We start from the raw sequence: 21,505 nt of genomic DNA, 5'->3' as shown, positions 1-21,505 counted from the left end.
GCATTTCAAATCCTAAACATTTCTTAATTTCTTAATATTTTCAGGTTTAAATTAGACTGAGTCCCACTTTCAATATGGTCAGACTTCTGGATCCTGTTGTAATTTTTATGAGGAAATCAAGCATCAGAAGTCCAAATGTCTCTTGCTAGTTTTAAAAAGAGTCATGGCAAAATTTTCCCTTCACTTGGGTTGAAAATCTAAAAGCCTGGCAACTGTAACCGGTTCACAGTGTGAGACGTGTCCCCTCTCTTCCAGTCCCAGCAGTGCTCCTACGGGGACATTAAAGCATCCAATGCCACGAGATCTCTTACTCTCGAAGAAAAGAGACGAGTGAAAAGCAATAACAAGGGACGGAAGAGAGCGGGGGCTGTTCCTCTCTAATTACTCTCATCTTTGCACAGTGAGGGGATCTAATAAAAGAGGAAGAGTGTCATGGTATTTGAAGATAAATGTCAGCTATGAGCACGTGTGTGCGCGTGAGAGACAGATGGCTTGTGCATGGTAATGTAATGTCAGCTAGGTGTGTTTATACATTTCTCTAAATCAGTGTTGTGCTGCGGCTCCAGTGCAGAGAGCCCATGTGCGTCGGTGCAGGTCGGGCCCTAGAGGAGGGAGAGCGGCTCAGCGACGGCACATACAAGATGATGGTAATAACAGCGCACTCCACAGCCTCAGTCAGACTCTGTTTGCCCAACGGGGCCGGCCGGCCGTTAGCACAATCCAAATGTCAGGAGCACATGCTTTGGAAGGACGGAGATTGAGCTGGCAGGCAGAGAGTGGAACAGCAGAGATCAGATGGACACTGAGGGGATCTCAGGATAGAAATGGTATTCTTTCCGCTAGGATTGACAAAGGTAGCATGTTCACTTCTGTGGTTGATTAAACATGCTCAGTTATTTACTGCAGATTAAATTTTACGTGATTTCACTTCAGCATAATTTAATTAGGAAGATGCAGCAGCCGAGAAACTCAAAGGCCATTTTCAAAGTGCTATTTATCTCACAAAAACATATTTAAGGCATAGAAATTGTATAAATATACTTACCTAAAATGAATAATGGCTTGAAAGTTGAATAATAACATTAAAAATAACACATTTTCCCTTCAAAAATAATTACCATTATTATTGATGCTCAAAAAGAACACAATATCACCTACAAACAAAAATGTCATAACAGTTATATCTTAAATAGACTTGTGTAACCCCTACAAGCCAAAAACAAACAAACAAACAAAATGCACCGAAGGAATTACCACAAGCAAAAAATAAAATAAGAAATAAATAATTTAAAAAAAGCAGATATAAATTAATTTGAATTATCATTCAATTGCAAAGAAGTATACAATATTTTCTACCAGCAAAAATAACATTTAAAAAAATCTCATTATCAGTGAAACTCAAAAAGAATACAAACAAAAATCATTATTTTGTCATTATTTTGTTTTTTTCAATTTAAAAGAATTATCAATTTAAAATTATTCAATTTAAAATACAGTATCTCCCACAAATAAAATACCATTAATGAAAAGCCCACTGGTGGCTAAAAGGTTTTGCATTTTTTTAAAAAGATGATCTGCATGCATCAAAATTATGCTGCATTTTTTAGAGGCACATTCTATACTGAAAGGTCTAGTTAAAACCAGTTCTTGCAAACTTACATCGACATACACAAAGTACCATGTTTTCTGTTCAATAGAGTTTGTTTGCGCTGATCAGTGCATTTGAGATTAGAAAGCCTGTGTTAGAGGTGCACAGAGGTAAGCGCAGCTGCTCTAATGTGAGCTGTGTATGGCTGAGCTGTCAGACCTCATTGCTGTATGATAGAGGACTTCTTATGTTAACCTTTGGCCTTTCCCTCGCTCCTGCTATCGCCTGCCATCTTGTCCTCAGCGCACAGCACAAGGCACTTCTGTGTGACCGCTGTCTGAAGAGCCTGTGGTAGAGGTTTTCGCACATTCGTACGCTTTAGCACCCCGTCTTATTACATGCAGTTTATTTTTCTAAAGCATTACAGCATGTCAAAGTGTTTCTATTTATCTCAGTGTTAAAGATAAATAGTGGTGCATTGAACCGGCTGTGTGATGCATCGATGGGCCAAAAATAAGTAAAGCAAAAATAAGTTACAACACCCTCCTCCAACGGTTAAGAAAAGATGAGTTTGGATTTCAGGTTGACTTTATAGACTATTGCACAGATTTAAATATGAGTTGCCCCCAAACACTGTATCCTTGTTTGCCCTCCACACCAGCCAAGGCAACCCTCCTCGGCTCGGCTGTATTCTTAACAAGGTAATTCCCAAGTCAATCCTGCTAGCATGGATTGAGAACCTTATTAGTCTTGACAGAGAGGTGTGTGTATTCTGACATGGTGTGTGTGCGCGATTGTGGAGATGCAGTGTGTGTCAGCTGGATAATTGAGGGTTGTGTGTGTGATGCCATCTCACCATAATTGCCTGAGCTCACATGGGAGACCCGACCATGTCAAAAGCAACAAATTGAGCTAGTGTGTTTGTGTCTGTGTATGACACCGAAACCGTGTCACCACTCTTGGATCAATCACGCCTTCATCTCTTCTTGCAGTGAATAATTTCATCCTATTTCGAAAATAGGTTACATTAAATCACACCACAACATTTTGTCAAATTTGAATAAAATTTGATTTGACTAAAAGGCATAGTTCATCCATAAATGAAGATTTAATCATTTTTATTATATAACATAATATAATAGTTTTAAAATCATATAACATTAAACAGTATTTAAAATATTATGACATATATAGTAATAATTATGATGAATAATTATGTTAATATTACATTAATCATATAATAAATATTAATCATATTACAAACAACAACAATTATTATTATATTTTTCCCTTGATTAAAAATGTAACAGTAACAACAATAATAACACCAACATTATTATTATTACTATTATTATTATTATCAATATTATGGTAAGATTTAATCATGATATGATACGATATAATAGTTTAGTTTTACTATCAACTATAACATTAAACAGTATTTAAGTGTTAAGTGTTGAGATTTTGTAGTAACTTATATTGTCATATATGAAAATATGAATCACATTATAAATAATAATATTCACTTTTTTTTTTTTGACTATGCTGCTGTCCCCGGTTGTTTCAAGGTTTCACTATCTTTGTGTAATTGTCCCTATTTCTGTGATTAAAAATGCAACAAAAATAATAATAATTATTATTATCATCAATGTTATAATATAATATAGTTGAATAGTTTAAATCATATAGACGCCCTATTTGGCTGCTCCAGGCACGTAGATGCGGCCATCCATCTTGGAATGTTTTTTTGACGTCACTCACCATAATAATCCACGAATATTCAAATATGCAACACATGAATCTTTTCAACTAAGTATTTTTTGTCAAGGTTAGAGAAGGAATTTGACTGCTAAATAGTGCAGTGTGAATTAAAACAGAAAAATGACCACTAGAGACTAACAGCTTTCCATGGTAAGGCTACGTCTGTTTGCAAAACAGACTCTAGAGAATGAATTTGGGTAATTTAAGCTTTTAGATTATACCAGATACCACACACACACAACCAAAATAGCTTTAGCAGCTATACATGTGTATAACTTGCTGTTTTAGACGTGCACAATCAACTTGCGCTCAAGGTTTCGCAGCATAGATATGAATACGTAGATTGCGGACATTGGATTGCTACATTCTTGGAGCGGTCGAATCATGGGTTGAACGGGGAATCTATACAGATCTATAGTTCACATACCGTTCCAAAATGGCGGCCAGCTTACATATCGCGGCCCATAGAAACAGTCGCTAATGAGGCATCTACCTATATATATATCTATGGTTTAACTATCAACTATAACATTGCAGTTTTTAAAATATTATAATTGTTGTATTTTCGAACAGTTGCATAACTGTTCCTATTTCCTTGATTAAAAATGTAACAACAACAACATTATTAATAATAATTATTATTATTATTAGTATTATTATTATCATCATCAGTGTTATGGTTCTTTTTCACTTTTTAAAAGCTTTACAACTGTTGTTGTAAAGACAAGAACTGCAAAAAGTTACTTTTAATTCTCCTTATGTTTTCCATAATAATAAAAAAAAAAAAGTATATGGGTTTGGAACAAGGATGAATAAGAATTACAGAATGTTATTTTTTTGCTGAACTATGCCTTTAAATGGCAACGTCAGACAGGCAATGTATAACAAACCAGAATTGAATTTACTAACAGACTGATTTAGTTCCAGACACTGTCAAAATGGATCCCAAGTATTTGAAAAAGGAAAATAAAAGAAAGGCTGGACCAGCTTTGGGCAGTTATCCATTTATGCAGATATGCTTTTGCCAAAATACAATGCATAAATAAAATCCCGACAAATTAAGTATCAGGATTTCCTGAGTGTACTCTTATATTTATAAAAAAAAAAAAAAATCAAGCCTTGCATTTCTATGATCCATTCTCAGCACTGTTACAGATAATGAAATACTCATAGTGGCCTGTAATATGCAGCTTGTTCAGAACACTGGAGTGCGACTCGGAGTCCCAGGATCAGATGTAATTGGATGAAGAGGCTAAAGATGGAGCGCCCATGAAACCCAACACAGATGAGCAGCTCTCTATGCGTGATTCACCAACAGATTCTGTTCAGAAAGGGTAAGACAAAGAAATGTTTTAATCAAATGTACATTAATAATATTACAATAATACAATTAATACTTTAAAAATTACAATGCATTGTTATAAAATTCTGCTCACATTTAGAAAATAACATTTAAAATAAATTAATTAATTATAATTACTGAAGCCCTATATGAATAAATAATAAAAAAAGGATTATTTTGACGGAGACATGACAGAAATATAATATACACCTGAATATTAAAGGGGTCGTGCAAAATTCACTTTTATATGTTGTTTGAGCTGAAATGTGTCTTGGCGTTTTATCACAGACCCGCCCCGAGTGAGCTGTAGACAGTCTGCCTTTGTTTCACGGCCGGAGCGGTTGTAGACAAGAATAGCTCCTAAGTGATTGAGGTGTTTTGTTGTTGGATGTAATAATGAACACAGCAGTCGTCATTCACTCCCGACATCTGAGCCGCTGAAGATGCAGTGGATTACATTTGTTTCTGAAAGGAACGCACCCCCCGATCTGCCTAAATGCGTCTATGTTTGCACGGATCATTCGTGATCCAGCTTCACCAACATAAGAAGTGAGTATAAGGTTATGAATCTTTGCAAATCACCTTTCCTAATAATGCGCTAGTTAGCAAGTTAAATGATGAGTACGACTAAAGCTAGTCTCATGAGAACAGCTCGTCACCCCACAGAAGAGAGGGGTGGGGTGAGCAGAGCTCATTAGAATTTAAAGGGACATGCACCGAAATAATCTTTCATTTTGTTATCACAATATGACAATTTTTACTAAATGACACAGCACACATTCAGGAAGTAACAGTAATTAAAAATTAATTAATCATTGAAATTACTGCCATCTTATAAATATTTTTTTATTAATGTATGTATTTAGGCATGAGACGTATAACATTCATCCAGATTTAAACTTGAAAAATTATATAAAAATATATACATTTTAATTTTACAATTATATACATAATACAATATATATAAATATAATTATACAATATACAATTATATATATAATTTTACAATATACAATTAAGTGTGTGTGTGTATGTATGTATGTATGTATGCATGTATGTATGTATGTATGTATGTATGTATGTATGTATGTATGTATGTATGTATGTATGTATGTATGTATGTATGTATGTATATATATATATATATATATATATATATATATATATATATATATATATATATATATATATATATATATATATATATATATATATATATATATATATATATATATTTTTTTTTTTTTTTTTTTTTTTTTTTCACATTTTAGAATAAAATAGAACACAATGGAAAACGTTAATATCCACATATCTTAATTATAAGGCTAAAACCACAATGTAGGCTCCACAGTTCATTTAAAAGCAAAAGCAAAACCATAAGGTGATGCTCCCGCAGGGCTGAAACAAAACTTGGCCAAAAAAATATATATTTTAGAGAGTTTACATTTTAAAAAAAATCAGTAGTCACTGCCATCACTGCCTGTGGGACTGGGGCCCACACGAGCAAGGGGGTGGACTACATTGTATGGGTAATCATCACCCACTAAAGGTCAGGGCCCTTAATTCCAGTCATTCGGAGGTGCTCCATACATTACAGCGGGTGTGAGCCAGAGAGGAGGGCAAGAGGAGATGGAGGGAGGACAGGGCATGAGAAGAGGAGGGAGATGAAGAGAGAAACAAAGAGAATCAGGCGAAAGGGAGGACGTTGCAATGACATCACTCAGATTCAAAGCAACCCACATAACTATTATTTCTGAATCCTGGCCTTGACCTCTGAAGCTCCTCGGCATACATGTAGATAAAGCAAAGATGCTGCAATCGAAGAGGGTGGAAGTTAATTAACGCAACCTGTCAGCAACACCAAGGGCCAGTTTAACCTCAGAGGATTTGTGTTTTTCAACCCAGAGGTACAAATCAGCCTGGGTCAGGAAATCTGCAGCATTGATACCAATTACTGTGCATGGTCCTCGAAGAGATTCAAACAAATGTAAAATTGGCTTTCTGGGCGGGTTAAAGGTTTTAGTACAAGAAGAGATCATGAAAAATATGTAGTGTACACACATCAATGGGTGTTTCTTCAACTATGGACACTTTTGGCCCTGTGGACTTTTAGAAAATAAACTCACTTCCACCACAATCTCCCCAAGTCCAACACTAGACACACAGGATTACAGGAGAATGCTGACATTTTTTCTTAAGGCATAAACATTTGCTCCACAAAGTCACATCTACAAATTATGCATGACATTTCAAATATTTTTAAAATAAAATGGCACTTTCCTAAAGTTTTAATGTCATACCTAATAATTTTTGTATCCTAAAATCAGTTAAATATTTTCGTATTTTTGAATAATTACAAAAAAAATAGTTTCAATTAGGGCTGGGTGATAAAACGATACCGATATGTATCGCGATAGACACGTGAACGATATCAATAAAAAATGTGTTCGATAAAACGTTCGATATTTTTTATTCTTCGTCGGAAGAAAACAAAGGTTGCGAAGCAAGTTTGGTTGCATTAACAAAGGCACTAGCTCTCTGGTAACCTAGCAACGTAGGGAGTGACACGCTAACAGCCAATCATGTAACAGTATCATGTTTGGTTGCGCCATATCGTTGTCTCGTGTCTGAGTGCACGTCTGCAGTCAGACCTGACTGGTCTGCTGGATTCTCTTCATAAGCAGAAAATGAGTGCCGCAGCGAGCGAGGAAATTGTAAATAAAAGAGAAAGTCAGCTCGCCAGCATGGCAGTTTTTTGGATATTATAAGTCTGACCGTAGTCAGACCAAATGTCGTCTGCAAATTATGCAAGACCGTCGTCCCCGCCAAGACTGGTAATACCACGAACTTGATGTACCACCTTAAAAGCAATATCAATAATTATTGATATCGACCGATATGAAACACTGATATCGTGATACAGTTTTCAGCCATATCGCCCAGCCCTAGTTTCAATAAAATTTAATTAACCTTAATTTGCTTCATGATTATTTTACTTTATTTAGAATGAAAAAAGTAACTATTTAATAAATGTAACAATATTAGTGTTTTTATGTCAAACATAAGTAAAAAATAAAGCACAAATCTAGAATAAAATGTATACATTTAGTGTAAACATACACACACACATTTTGTTATTTATAGCATAAGTATGAAAGTAATTAAAGTATATTAACATTAATTACATACTAAATTCGAAACAATACAAATGTAAAAAATTAAATCTATAATAAATAAATCTATAATATTGCATATTTATATTAGGGTTGTGCTGATAGACGATAGTATCGATGATAGTCCGATATATCGCCTGTGGCTGATGCCTTTGACGATAGCAAGACGATTATTATTATTATTATTAGGCTAGTAATACTATCTAATTAATATTAGGGCTTATTTGTTGCATTGTATTTCTTTTTCTACATTTTTACAGTGTTGCGCGTTATAACCAATCACACATGCACAATGAATGCAATGGCCAATCAGAGGCGTTCCGATGAGTCATAGCTCAAACGGGAGTTTTGTTGTTCAGCATGCAATGACTGAAATCTGACTCACAAATTCTCTCATCATAAACAACAAAGTGCAGATGACAGTATGATATTTATTCATCATACTGTGTAGATTCACTGATTATAACAGGAATGTTTTTAAAGTTCATAAAAACACAAGACTGAGCTTGTGATAATAATCTTTGGTAAATGTTCTTTGCTCATTTTCTGTAGCTGCTTTTTGAATAACTGAAGAAGCATTAGCATTATAATTAGTAACTTACTTTGTTTCTATTAAATTGTTATCATGTTAAATACAAATTCAATCATATTAAAAACATTAGGCTGGTTTTAGCCTTACGCTGAAGTTGGTTCACTTTCCGGCAATGAAACTAAGTAAATTAAATAAATAAATTAGCACGGTAATATAGTGTATCTGCGATCTCACGGGCTTATGATAGGGCGATATGAAAATTGAGCATATCGCCCAACACAAAATATATATATACATTTTAAATATTATTTTATATTATATATTACATATGTGAGTGTGTGTGTGTGTGTGTGTGTGTGTGTGTGTGTATGAATATATATGCTCTCTCTCTCTCTCTCTCTAACAAAGTATATTATAATAAGTATATTAAGCATAAAGCATAAAATTACTAAGTAATAAAAATATATTAAAGTATATTAATACAGTATATATTTATTTTATATGTATATAAGTATAATTTTTAAATGTAACAATATTTTAGGATAAAATATACACATTAAAGCACATGAATCGTATGGGAAAAGGGCATGGTGAAACATTTCCAAGATGTTTTAATGTGACCTTCATGTAACAAAAAGAAAAAGTGTGTGTGTGTGTGGGGGGGGGGGGATCAGTTGAACCCCCCGGACATAAAAACCCTTAAATACAGCCTACATAAAGGAAAAGAGATACTAAAGCACACTCTCTATAAGTAGCACAACCTACATAACTGAGTATCACAAAGAAGCTGCACAGCGGTCGCCTTTCACAGCTTCCACAAGGCCACTGTCAGCTCAGCAGGCTTGTATATGTTTCAGTCCCTTATTGATTGAACTGTCTTTCCCTGTGGTCGAAAGCAGCCAAAGCCAGTGTTTGTGCAGAGAATCAAATTCTGATAACCCTCCTGAGGACCTCCTGGATCAAAATAGGGAACTAACTGGTGGTGGAGGGGAGGCTGAACTAAGAGTGTGGGATATAGAGATAAAAACACCGACCGCACCGACTGTGCCAGTGTGCTGTATTGACCTGTGGTTGATGGCGGTGTGGTGAGGAGTGGGTGTCATAAAAAAGGTTGAGAGCCAAGAAACGAATAACACAAATAAGACAGCTGATAGATCAATATCACAGCTGTGAAGGATTCCTCACAATGCATGAAGGACGAATGCTGGCAAGAAAGAAAGAGTGTAAATGAGTCAAGAGTTACAGAGTAAGATTGATTTTATTTGTGCGAAACAAAAAACAGCAATATGATGCCACAAAGGAAGACTCAATAATACAAGTCAAAAATTTAAGAAAAAAAATGTGTATGTGTGTAATATGTAAATGTGTATATACATATACACATTTTATTATAGATCTTTTCTTATTTTTGACTAATTTATAAATTAGAAAAATTCAAATGTAAAAAAATGTATAATAAATATAAAAAAATATATAATACATAAATATATCTAATATTTATAATAAATATGCTTTAATTCAATATGTAAATATAATATTAAATGATATACACACTTCAAATATAAAAAATTGTGTGTGCGTGCTATATATAGCATAATAAAAGTATATTATAATAATTAGTATATTATAATTAAAGCATAATAGTAGTAAGTAATGAACATATTAAAGTATATAATTATAAAGTATATTAAATATATAAATATATATTAATTATATATTGACACAAATCTAAACAAAAATATATGTAATAAAATTCACAAAATATTTAGATTAAAGCATAATTTAAAAAAGTATAATATAACCAATTTGATTACAGTATGAATGTAGCTTCAGGTTTAACAAACTGATCCAACAAAACCCAAATGTGAATGTAATTGGTGTTTGTTGGGGCATAAACCTAAATAGCAAATTGGATGTCCGCCAAAAAAAGTGATGTAACCTACAGAAACAGTCAGGCTGATGTGAGCTGCTGCCAGTGTCTCGTTCTCCTCTCTGAGGTCTTGTCTAAACTCCCCTTTCCATTAAGGGCAGAGAGAGACAGCTGCTGTCGCTACGATGGCAAACGAGAGAAGCAGATGAAGAAGAACGATCAAACAAGACAAACAAACAAGGCCGAGAGGGAACTCGACTCTGAACTCTGCAATGAGCAGAGCTCATGAGGGGAAAAAAGGGAAAGAAATCGCCAGCAGCGACAGGGAGTTCAATCTAGGAGCAAGTTCTGTTGATTTTAACTTCATCGACTTCAGATGTGCTGCTCTCTGATCTGTCTCCTCCTTTCATTTCAGCGTCAGATAAATCACACAGACACGGGTAATCAAATATGCGAGAGGAAGTACTCCACAAAACATCTGGCATAAAGCACGTCCTGAATAAGGCATTTAATGAGCCTGATAAGAGCTGATCTACCTCTTTCTCACTTCACCTTTCATTAGGCAGGAAGTTTCATTGAGGTATGTAATTTTTTTTCCTCAAAAAAAAGAGCCAACCTGGACAAAATACTTTAAATGCCTATTCAAACCGAAAGTGAAACTAAAATGCAAAACGAATAGCCAACAAAAGGTCTATTCACACCAAAAGCGTAACGAATATTCATCAGGCTACATTAAAACTAAGTTAACTCTCATAAAAATAGGTGGTGCTAATCAACAAAGAAATGTATCACACAAAAATATTAAGCCGCACAACTGTTTTCAACATTGATAATAAGAAATGTTTCTTGAACAGCAAATGAATGATTTCTGAAGAGAAATGTGACACTGAAGACTAGAGTAATAGTGCTGAAAATTCAGCTTTGCGTCACAGGAATACATTACATTTTAAAATATTATTACAATTTACAATAAGTGTTTACTATTTTAATATGTTTCACGATATTACTGCTTCTACTGTATTTTTGAGCAAATAAATGCAGTCTTGCAGAGCATAAAAAAAAATAAAAAAATCTTACTGACCCAAAACCTGTAGACCTTGGTATAAAAGACATTTTACCAATGCTTCGGTTTATGCCCACTGTTTCTGTTCTAATTCTTGTTCACAACAAACATTTGTTCCATGCTTGGTGTGAATAGGCCTTTTACAGTTGTTCATACAACCTAAGCTGAAACAAATTGCACTCTTCAGAGCATCAGAACATGTGGAGGCCGGAAAACACAGACTCACACTTTATCTTTCAAACACAAGCATAATATCAGTTACTTTCTTTCGCAGAGGTCAGGTGGGTTTCGTGACCCCAAGCTCCCTGGCCACTACATCATGTCTGGTGTGACAGGACATTGTGAGAAAGAACGAATATATGCATGACCTCTGCCCTTTTCATCTCTGGACATAAAGCTAGAAATGCCCTTTGATCTAATGACATCATCATCATCATCATCATCATCCAAAAAAAGTCCCATCTAAACAGAACAAAACACACGTCTCCCAAAAATACACTGAGTTTATAACTATGAGGTGCAAGAGGAAACTCAATATTACATTTTCAGCCTGCAGCACTTATCCAATATCAATTCATTCAATAAAAAAGATGTACGGCACAATGACTATATGAGTGTATATATATATATATATATATGAATTATTTTTAGATAAGTCAAATCCTTCTTTACTGAATGACAAAGATCCCCATTTGTGTGTTTCTTCAACTATGTGCACACATGGACCTGTGAACTTTTAGAAAGTAAACTCTCTGGAAATAGACTTTTTACACATTTACTTTCATTACCAATAATTTCACAGTGGACATGAATCAAATGGGAATTCTGCCATTTTGTTATTTTTTTCATGACCATTTTCACCACTGTGTAATTTCCATCACATCTCAAGTTATGTATTGGGCTTAAAAGCTTTTTGTGGTGCAAATTACACTAAGCATGTCAGGAATGAAATGACCAACTCCTATTTTTTGCTAAGGATAATGTTGATAATGTTGTTTACAAGTAAGGCTACAAAATCTTTTCTTTTTTTTTTTCTTTTCAAGAAACTAGTAAAGTATGCATTCCTTTAAAATTTGCAAAGAAATATCAGAGTTACTTTTTCAGATGAATGAGTTTGGGTTATTGATTATTAAAAATAAATAATCAAGCCCCGCCCAGTAACGTAAAAGTAACGTAAAGCATTATTTTTCCTAAAAAAGTAGGGGGAAAGTTAAAAGTAATGCATTACAATATTGCGTTACTCCCTAAAAAAGTAACCAAGTTACTTACGTTTTAGTTACTTTTTATGGAAAGTAATGAATGAATTTTCAGGTGTATGAAATGAATACACCTGAAGCTGAAGGAAATGTAAATTCACATCTGTGCCGTAGAGGGCACACCTCAAACAAATTGCATTAAGAATGGAACGTCGGGACCGCTGGCTGAACGTCTGATGCATATGGCACACTTAGCTGGAAGTACTTCAGGAGTTTTGAAGTCGTCATTGGATTGGTTAGATTAAACAGGACTTCCGAGAGACGTGTGTCGCGTTCTTTAACTTTCCAACTGGAAACAAAAATGCCGTGGCGCCAAACCCCCTCACGAATTAAGAAAGCTCTCGTGTTTACAACTGTGACGACGAGCGCTTATAAGGCTCAACTAAATTTTAAGTTGGCATCATAGAATCTTTAAAATATGTCAGAGTTTCACACCGGTCTTTTTTTGTGGTGACATTTCCATGCCCCTAAACATGACGTGGTACAAAACAAAATGTTATTGGTTTACCAGTCAGTCATATGGCCTCTTGGGTAGGCCTTGGTCATTCAAAGCAGCCAAAGTTCCCAGACCTTCAGCTGTCAGTCTGAAGGTCTGGCTACGCGAGACTATAAAGAATCTGATGCAGGAGAAGAAAGTTCAACACTATTCAGCAATAGCAAAAATGAAACACAAATGTGTCATTTTTGCTTATTAGAATGGTTGAATTGGTCAGTAGCAAAGACATTGGTCAATAAAATGGCATTAAATACATAAATGACATTTGTCTTATTGAACATATTTACTCGTTTTTTTTATTCATTTTGAGGAACACTGAATCAGTTTTTGTGCAGGTGAGATGAGTAAATGCATTTTGACATTTAGTCTAGAACTACACTAACATCATTTAAACAGCGCACACAATGCCTCTGCACTTACTGCCGATTTCTCTCAACATGAGGAAAGGAGATTTGTCAGTCAATATATGGGAAAACAAAGTTACTGGCATTACTTATTTGTAAAAGTAACTCAGATATTTCCTTCTAAATTTAAAATTTAATTAAAAAGTTACTTCACTAGTTAAGTGAAAAAAAAGTCATCTGATTATGTAACTTGTGTTACTTGTAATGCGTTACCCCCAACACTGTTATAATGTGATACTTCTAAAAGTAACTTTCCCCAAAACTGATCCTAAATATACAAAATTCATTAAATTTACATGTGATATTTACCTTGATTTTTCCCAAGCCTGCTCTTCACTGACACTTTTGACAATAAGCAAAAATAAATTACGAAGGCACATTAATAAGGTTTTAATGTGACCTTCGTGTAACAAAAAACTGAAATACATTAGATAAAAAAAAAAAAATTATGACAAAAGAACCCATGAATAAAGAAACACCTCTTTTACGGTTTATGCACAGTTTGCAAAATAAAACATAAAAAATAAAATAAATGTTATGGTTATATGTGCTATTATAATTAAAAATAATCAAAATAAATATCTAAAAAAGTAATCAAGTAAACAAATGAAAATGTATTATGGGAACACAATGGTTAAAGTTGTGTAGTATAGATTTCAGCACCCCCCCATCTGCATTTGGTGTGTCTGAATCGGAGATCCATCATATCAGTCACTTGACAGGCAATCTGGTACTCAAAAGAACAAACTTCTTACCGCCGGTTGTAGAAAGGAGGGGTGAAACAAGAAAGAACAGCAAAAACAAAATATCCCTGTACTAGTTAGATGATGGGAGCATTCAATTTTCACAAAATGCTTTTTCAAACGAGAAGCCATTTCTTCCGTACGAATGGTCTGGAACACAATAAGCTTATTCTGAAAACAAAAAAGCAAACAAACCCCTATTTGTCGTAGGTAAAGAAACCCACAATTTGGTTGCTCTCCTTATGATGTCTGATGACAACTGTGAAAAAATAGATGTCTTTGAAGCCAGTCCGTGGAGGTACTTCAAACCTGCCTTTGTGGATGGAGTGATGGCCGGTCCAAACAGTATTTGCCGCTCCTCCTAACAGCTTCAATAGAATAAAACAGAGGAAAGAGCTTTTGGAGACCAGACAGACAAAGTGAAACGCCTTGTTCCGCTGCCAAATGGGAAACAGCACACGGATGCTTTTGGAGTAACAAAGCAAGAAAGCCATTCCTAATGCACTTTTATCACACCTGGAGTGTGTTGAAAAAAAGAGAGTTGACTGCAGTGTTACTCCGTGAAATCCACACAAAAAAGAAGGAGAGATTCTATAGTTCAAGTCTTGAAGCTGCTTTTTAGCAGAACAATGTCTGTCCGGTCGGTGGACTCAGGGTTATCAGAAGGAAGGCACAGTGGTGCAACTGCGGCTCTGCTGCAGAAAGGTCACATCAGCATTGTCTTCCAGGCTCTTGGCCTCAGGTTCCCCGCTGACTGCAGCTTCAGGGCTTTGTGAGGATGTTCATAGGCCATGTGGCATGCCTGAGCCAAAATGAAGTCTTCAGAATAGGTTTGATATGCCATTTGATAGCACAAAGTGCAGACAATAGCGATAGAACGACTGGAGGGGGAAGCACAGCAGCAAGATACAAGAGAAGTAGTACAGATTGAAAGATGAATGGAGAATTACGGCTACAAAGAGCGGTGAGCCAAGCATGTCAGCCTTTCTTGATTTGATCTTTTTGTATTACAAGCACCGTGTATTGTCACATTTGGTTCCAATATCCTTCTACTGCAAAAAGAGCTAGTGTAGGTGCAAATTGAATCTATTTTCGCAACAAAGGCCTAACAACACACACACTGCTGTAAAGATTTAACTATAAGATATAAACCCTATCAAAGATTTTGATTTATGCAATTACACTGAATGGGGTCTGAAGCTTTCAAACTTCAAAAAAGACACATAGGTACTGAAAACTATCATAAAATTGGTCCTTACAACTTTCAAGCCTCATTCCAAAGTCTTCTGAAGTCATACAATAGCTTTGTGTGAGAACAGACTGAAATTTAAGTTGTTGCCCACTGAAAATCTTCCGTCAACTCTTAACGCATTCAACACCCTAGTAAAAAAAAAAAGCCTATGCCATCATTTAAAATACATTTCATACCAAACATACTTCAAATTCAGTAACATTTATTGACATTACTGAAATAAAAGTATATCCTTATTGCACAGTGCACATTAATATTATACCTAAAATGTGTTTTAATATCACTATTAATAAGGATTGTATATATCAATCTTTAAATGCAAGATATTTAAAGTGTACCTGCAATATACTTGCAATATTTCCACTTTAGCATAATCAAATATACTTCAGTTTAACTTTAGTACTACCTCCTCACAATTAAAGTGCATTAAGCACAAAATTAGTTGTTCCAATTTAGCAGAATTTAATTATACCAGTATACCAAAAGTACATTTGCAGGGTATTTTTTTTATTACGCACATAAATATGTAAATGTATTTGTAGTATACTAAGCACAAAATAAATGCATTTAAAATACATTTTAGTTTTTCACTAGGGCAGAATCATTCTGAGTTTAACTTTTTTCAATGAATCACTTGATCCAAGTAATCTGAATGATTCGTTCAGACAGAATCAGTCCTGAATCAGATTAGACTGAATCAGTCCTTAAACTCAAACATTTAGTCACAGTGGTTAACAGCTCACAGGATGGTATGATCAGTAAAAACTTTTTCTCTCCCAAATTTATCATGACTTCAAAAGACTTTGAAATTGGCGATTGTGCTCATTTTAAAGTTTAAATTGATAGCTTAGCCAAAAGTGAAAATTCGTCCATGAATTACACCACTTGATTTAAATGCATTTCTTTTATGAACTTTTTGACATGTCAAAGGTTTGCTATAACTGACAGGAACTAGTATAACAGAGACCGAAATCTCTCAGGTTTCATTAGGGTAATTGATTGAATTTTCACTGTCTGGGTGAACTAACCCTTTAAAAACTCCTCATTCATCTTAATGCGTGAAAAAAACAAACTATATTTGTTATACACACAAAAATAATTCACACAAGTTTGGAATAACATGTTTGGGCACTGATGATTTTTCATTTTTGGGGGAAATTATTAAGTGTTCTTGATGACGCCAGCATAAAAGAAAAGAGTTTAAGAAGCTATAACATTATAGCTGAAGAAACATGCACAATAAGACCAAGAATATACAAAAATGAAAATTCGCCCTCATGTCATTCCAAACCTATATGACTTTCTTTGAACCCCACTGACTTTCATTTACTCACTCTCATGTCATTTTAAATGTGACACTTTTTCTACTGTGGAAAGTAAATGACGACTTTTCATTTTTTGGTGAACTATATCTTTATGAAAGTGAACGGGGTCAATTTTGAGGTCATGTTAAAATAAACAAGAACATCCACACCTCGGGTTCTATGACAGAAAGAAATGGCGAAACAGACAGTAAAATAAACCTTTCTGCTTTTGTGTATCCTTGATCACCATGGGTAAGAAGCAGTAATGAAGTCGTAATCCTTTTAGCCAACAGACAGCAGCCAGTAAAGCACAGCAGTTTCTAAAACCCATTTGAGTGTTTCTTCAGCCTAGATCCACATGTTCAGCTAATCAACAACACAGCCACTTATCTTAGTTAGTTTCCCCACAAGACGAAAGATTACAATGATTTTTAATGTACTCCTTCCTACAGCTTTGATAAAAGCAGAATGCCTTAAATGAACGAGAGCCATAACTCCACGCATATATGTTGCGTCTCTAGAGCCGAATACATTAACACGTGTAATTGGGTCCCTGCAGCAGTGCATCTTTTTGATGTAAAGGCTTTCAGAAATGGCAAGGCAATGGTCTCTGTCGTATAGATATATTACAATACAGCGCAAATCACAGTTTTCTAGCTTGCCACACACACACACACACACACACGTTTCTATAGATGTGCAATAAAAATTAAAGAAAAAGCCCCTCCATCCATTTCCCTCAAGGTCTTTCTCAGCATGGCCGCGTAAAGCTTTTCGAGCCATTACCGCAAACAAGATAATCCTCGCCATCTATTATATTGTGTAAATGTGCTGCTGGAACAATAAGTTTGTTCTGAACTCAAACCACTTTAGTGTGGCACTTTCGGAAAACTTTTCAAATCTGTGCCGCCAACAAACTCACCATTATACTTGATGTTGTTTGCCAATGCGAGCTCTATTATTTCAGAACACAAAAGGAGGAGAGAAAGGGAAGCGGCTGCAAAAAAGAAAGATAATGGTGTTCGCTTTGATTGGTTCCTTCTAACACAGGCGGACTGAGGATCAATTCACTTTTTGAAAAGAGGGGAAGGTTGTTTACAACGAAGGACCTGCAGCAATATGAAAATGAAATCAATAATCCCACTGTGAAGAATGGATGGATGCAGGCTCGAGGCGTCTGGTCTTACATGAGAAAGGGGCAAAAATGAAAGGCAGAGATTGGGAATGATAAGCCTTGTGCCTGCTGTCGAGCACTGAAGTATATATTTTTAGCAGGACTGTAGAAATCAACGTATTAGTTAAACAAGTTTACCATCATGAATTTTACTTTTTATTTTATTGACAAAAAATATACTGTGTGATTTCTCTCAATAATAAGAGAAAATGCTTACACACAAAAGTTATCCTCAATCAATTCTCAAAACAATAATTTATTTTAAAAACATGTAACAAATGTTTGCATTATTGAATGATGAAATTATTATTTTTTTTAAACTTGTAACTATGGAAAAACTGATTAAATCGCACATCAATTAAGCTACTAATTTATTCATTTAAATGTATTAATTTAATTATTATTAAATGTATAAATATTAAATTCTATTTCCTCCTGAGATTTTAAGTTCTTTCCAAATGCGCTAAAATGAGGAACAAATTCAATTGACAAACTGTTATTTTTTTTGTACAGTTGCTGTGTAACGTGCACAAAAGGAGAAACTCCCAGTCAAAGCCTAAGATGGTCACATCTGAGCTATCTGCCTTTAGCTTGAGGGATTTGAATTAGGCTACGAGGAGCTCTTCACGCCATCAGTCGTGCTTCAATAAGCCACGGCGGAGTTGTGACGGGTGATAAACAGGTTGCTGTGCACGGATTCTCACATTCTGTAACAGCGGCTTTGGAGGAAGAGACAGTCCATAGGGAGCACCGCTTCACTGCAGACCTTGCAGCTGTAAATACAATCAGACTTCAGCAAACATCAAAATCCATGCTATTTGCTTTCTTAATAAACATTCCTGGTCTTATTGTGCATGATCTATTAGTGCAAGTAATTCCTAAAAAATTCTTTACTAAGACTCATCATTTACTCACCCTCATGTCATTCAAAATAGGTGAGTTTCCTTCTTCTTTATAGAGGTCACTGTATAGAAGAGTCCATTACCTTGTCAATTACTGCTCCACCAATTAAAATAGTTCCAAACAAAGTCAAAGCAGAATCGACCATCGCACATCTCCGAGTACACACAGTGGTGGTTCATTACTGAATGAATCAGTGTTTCTGAATGAATCAGATGAGAAATGGCTCAAATGATTCATTCCCCTAATGTGCAGGTTGATATTCAAACACAGACAAGCAAAGTTAGGAAACTGTACAGTTCCTGGAGTGTATATGAGCGCTCTTGAAATGCTGCTCGGCTAATCATATTCAAGTGCTGGAACTGGATCTGTTGTATAATTTCTATTTTAATCAGTCAAAACATTCAAAATGTTATTTTCTGCAGTTTAAGACTGACTCAGTGAAGTTGTACAAAACTTCTGTATCTGTTTTTTTTAGAACTTAAACAGGGTCAGTGACATTGGACTGTTCAATGATTCAGTACAGAAAACAATATTGTCCTAACAAAACACTATTCTCATCTAAGCTGAAAAATGTTCAGAGCGGCTGCCCTCCTACCATGACCCAGTCTGTCTCTAGTTCTCAGCTTTTCAGGTTTGTTTCATTGAAAGAGCTAAACAGACAATGCATTGGTCTGCACAGATCACACAATAGAAACATCTCATTTTATTTTAAATGTCTGCTGCACACTAATTTAATGCACTATTTATTTGAACGCCCTCTTAGGTGACGCTCTTATTGATGATTTGTTTGGGGACCCTGGAATCAACGTGCCTTGCTCTACATCCAAATAAATAACAAGCTGTCATGCAATATTCCAACAGCACTTGATCTGAGAACTCGCGTTAACACATAAAGCACAGCGGGGGTCATGGGAAGGCCTCGGAGCACCTGGCAGCCAGTTCCTTTCAGCCAATCGAATGAAAAGAGGTTCCACCTCTGGGCCTCACTGGAGAAATGTAGCAATACACTCTGTGATCTGACTCAAGTGTGTGGTGATGGACGGCAGAGACAGGATGGGGTGCAGGTTTGTTAGGGGCTGAAAGTGTGTTTATGCACGCTTCTAACCAAGCTATACCTTTGGGGGAAATCTGCTTAAAAATACTCCCTGAAGTAGGGCTGGGTATCGTTCAAAAATTTTCAATACCGATACCTTGAGTTCGATACCGGTTCCTGAACGATACTTTTTTCGAAATTTTATGAAATCAGTTTTAACAATCTCAAAAAATTTTGGTTTTATTTTTTTCAGCTTGTTGACATTTATACAGACTCAAAGACTCGGAACAATATATATCCAACACAATAAATCAGTGCAAATCATTTGAATTAAAGCTCAAATAGTTTTCAGTTTACACTAGTGCGTGTTTGTTTTAAAACGCATAGCTCAGACAGAATCATCATTTCTATTCATTTATTCTAGGTTGTAAAAAAACTTTAAAAATTAAAGAAATTTAAAATCTTTATCCACTTTCATAAGTGGGTGTTTTATTATATGTTTTATTGTTGTTAAATTCTGTGTTGTAGTATGTTTAATTATTTGAATGCATAAAAACTACTTAGTTTAATTCAAATTTATTCTTAAAATAGTCTTATGAAATGTTTTATTGTTCTTCAGAAATTCTGTGTTCTGTATCTGGTTTTCAAATGAAGGCATAACATTAATTTCATTTAACTTTTAAATTATTGAAAATCAACCTATTTATTTTGGCAAACAAAATTTTACTATTAAAATTAAAACATGGAAGAAATGTTGTGTGATTACCTCAAAAATTTTGAATTTTAATAGTAGCCTAGTAGTAGCAGTATGTACACTCTGCTGAACAATATTAATTTATTTCTGCCGCAGTGTCTCCCAAGTTAAAACTAATTTTTATTTTGACGGGTTGCCATGAATATCTTTACAGTTCTGTGTGTATATGATATGACGCTAGTTTTACTCAAATCAAATGGTAAAATGCTCATGAAGTGACTCTCGGAGCAGTTCTGGAGATGTTGTTCATGTGTTTATGTCCTCATTTAATGAGATGGGAGACGCTGAAAGACCGCGAGCATCACGCGCGCTTCAGTCGAGTGAGTAGTTGCCGCACGATATAGAGAGCAGACTGCTCCGTATGCTTTCGAATCGCTCTCGCGGATGTCAATCTATGCCGCATCGCTTCTAGTCAAACACACCTAGTGCTGCAGGCTTATTGCCTCACTGACGTTGATGAGATTAACCCCTTAGGTATCGAAATTTGGTACCGAACGACAAGACGTTTTTCGATACTTGGTGGTATCGAAGCAATTCATCCGGTGCCTAAAAAGTATCGAACTCGATACCTAGCCCTACCCTGAAGTTAGCCAAGAGTCTGCTTTTGAGAAAAAATTAAATAAAAGAAAGAAGCTACAAGACGTGCAAATCAATGTGCATTACAATTTTAACACAATTAAGGAGGTACAACACAAAGCAGCCTTGAGTAGCATATTGCTTTGATAAAAACAAAGGCAAAAGCAATCATAAACTAATGATCAAATAATTTGACAATAATAATAATAATAAACAATAAATTAAAAAGTACTTTTTGTATTGTATTAATGTATTAATATTATTACTATTAAATATAACAA

General features: G+C 35.0%; 1 protein-coding gene across 2 annotated transcripts in view; it reads right to left on the bottom strand.

Moving 5' to 3' along the window:
- Positions 1-4,081: 4,081 nt before the first annotated feature.
- Positions 4,082-21,505, bottom strand: part of LOC306859427 (MICOS complex subunit mic25a) — a 70,028-nt gene continuing 52,604 nt past the window's right edge. Inside the window, exon 9 of one of the 2 annotated variants that reach the window (XM_079400445.1) lies at positions 4,082-4,670. In XM_079400445.1, coding sequence (XP_079256571.1) covers positions 4,647-4,670 — 24 coding nt within the window. In that variant the 3' untranslated portion in view covers positions 4,082-4,646. The remainder of the gene's footprint in view (positions 4,671-21,505) is intronic. The other variant, XM_079400444.1, reaches the window with a different exon arrangement.

Source organism: Barbus barbus (assembly GCF_936440315.1).
Source record: "Barbus barbus genome assembly, chromosome: 40".
Lineage (NCBI taxonomy): Eukaryota > Metazoa > Chordata > Actinopteri > Cypriniformes > Cyprinidae > Barbus > Barbus barbus.
Note: the sequence above shows the minus strand (reverse complement) of the source record. Positions and strands in the feature narration are given on the sequence as shown.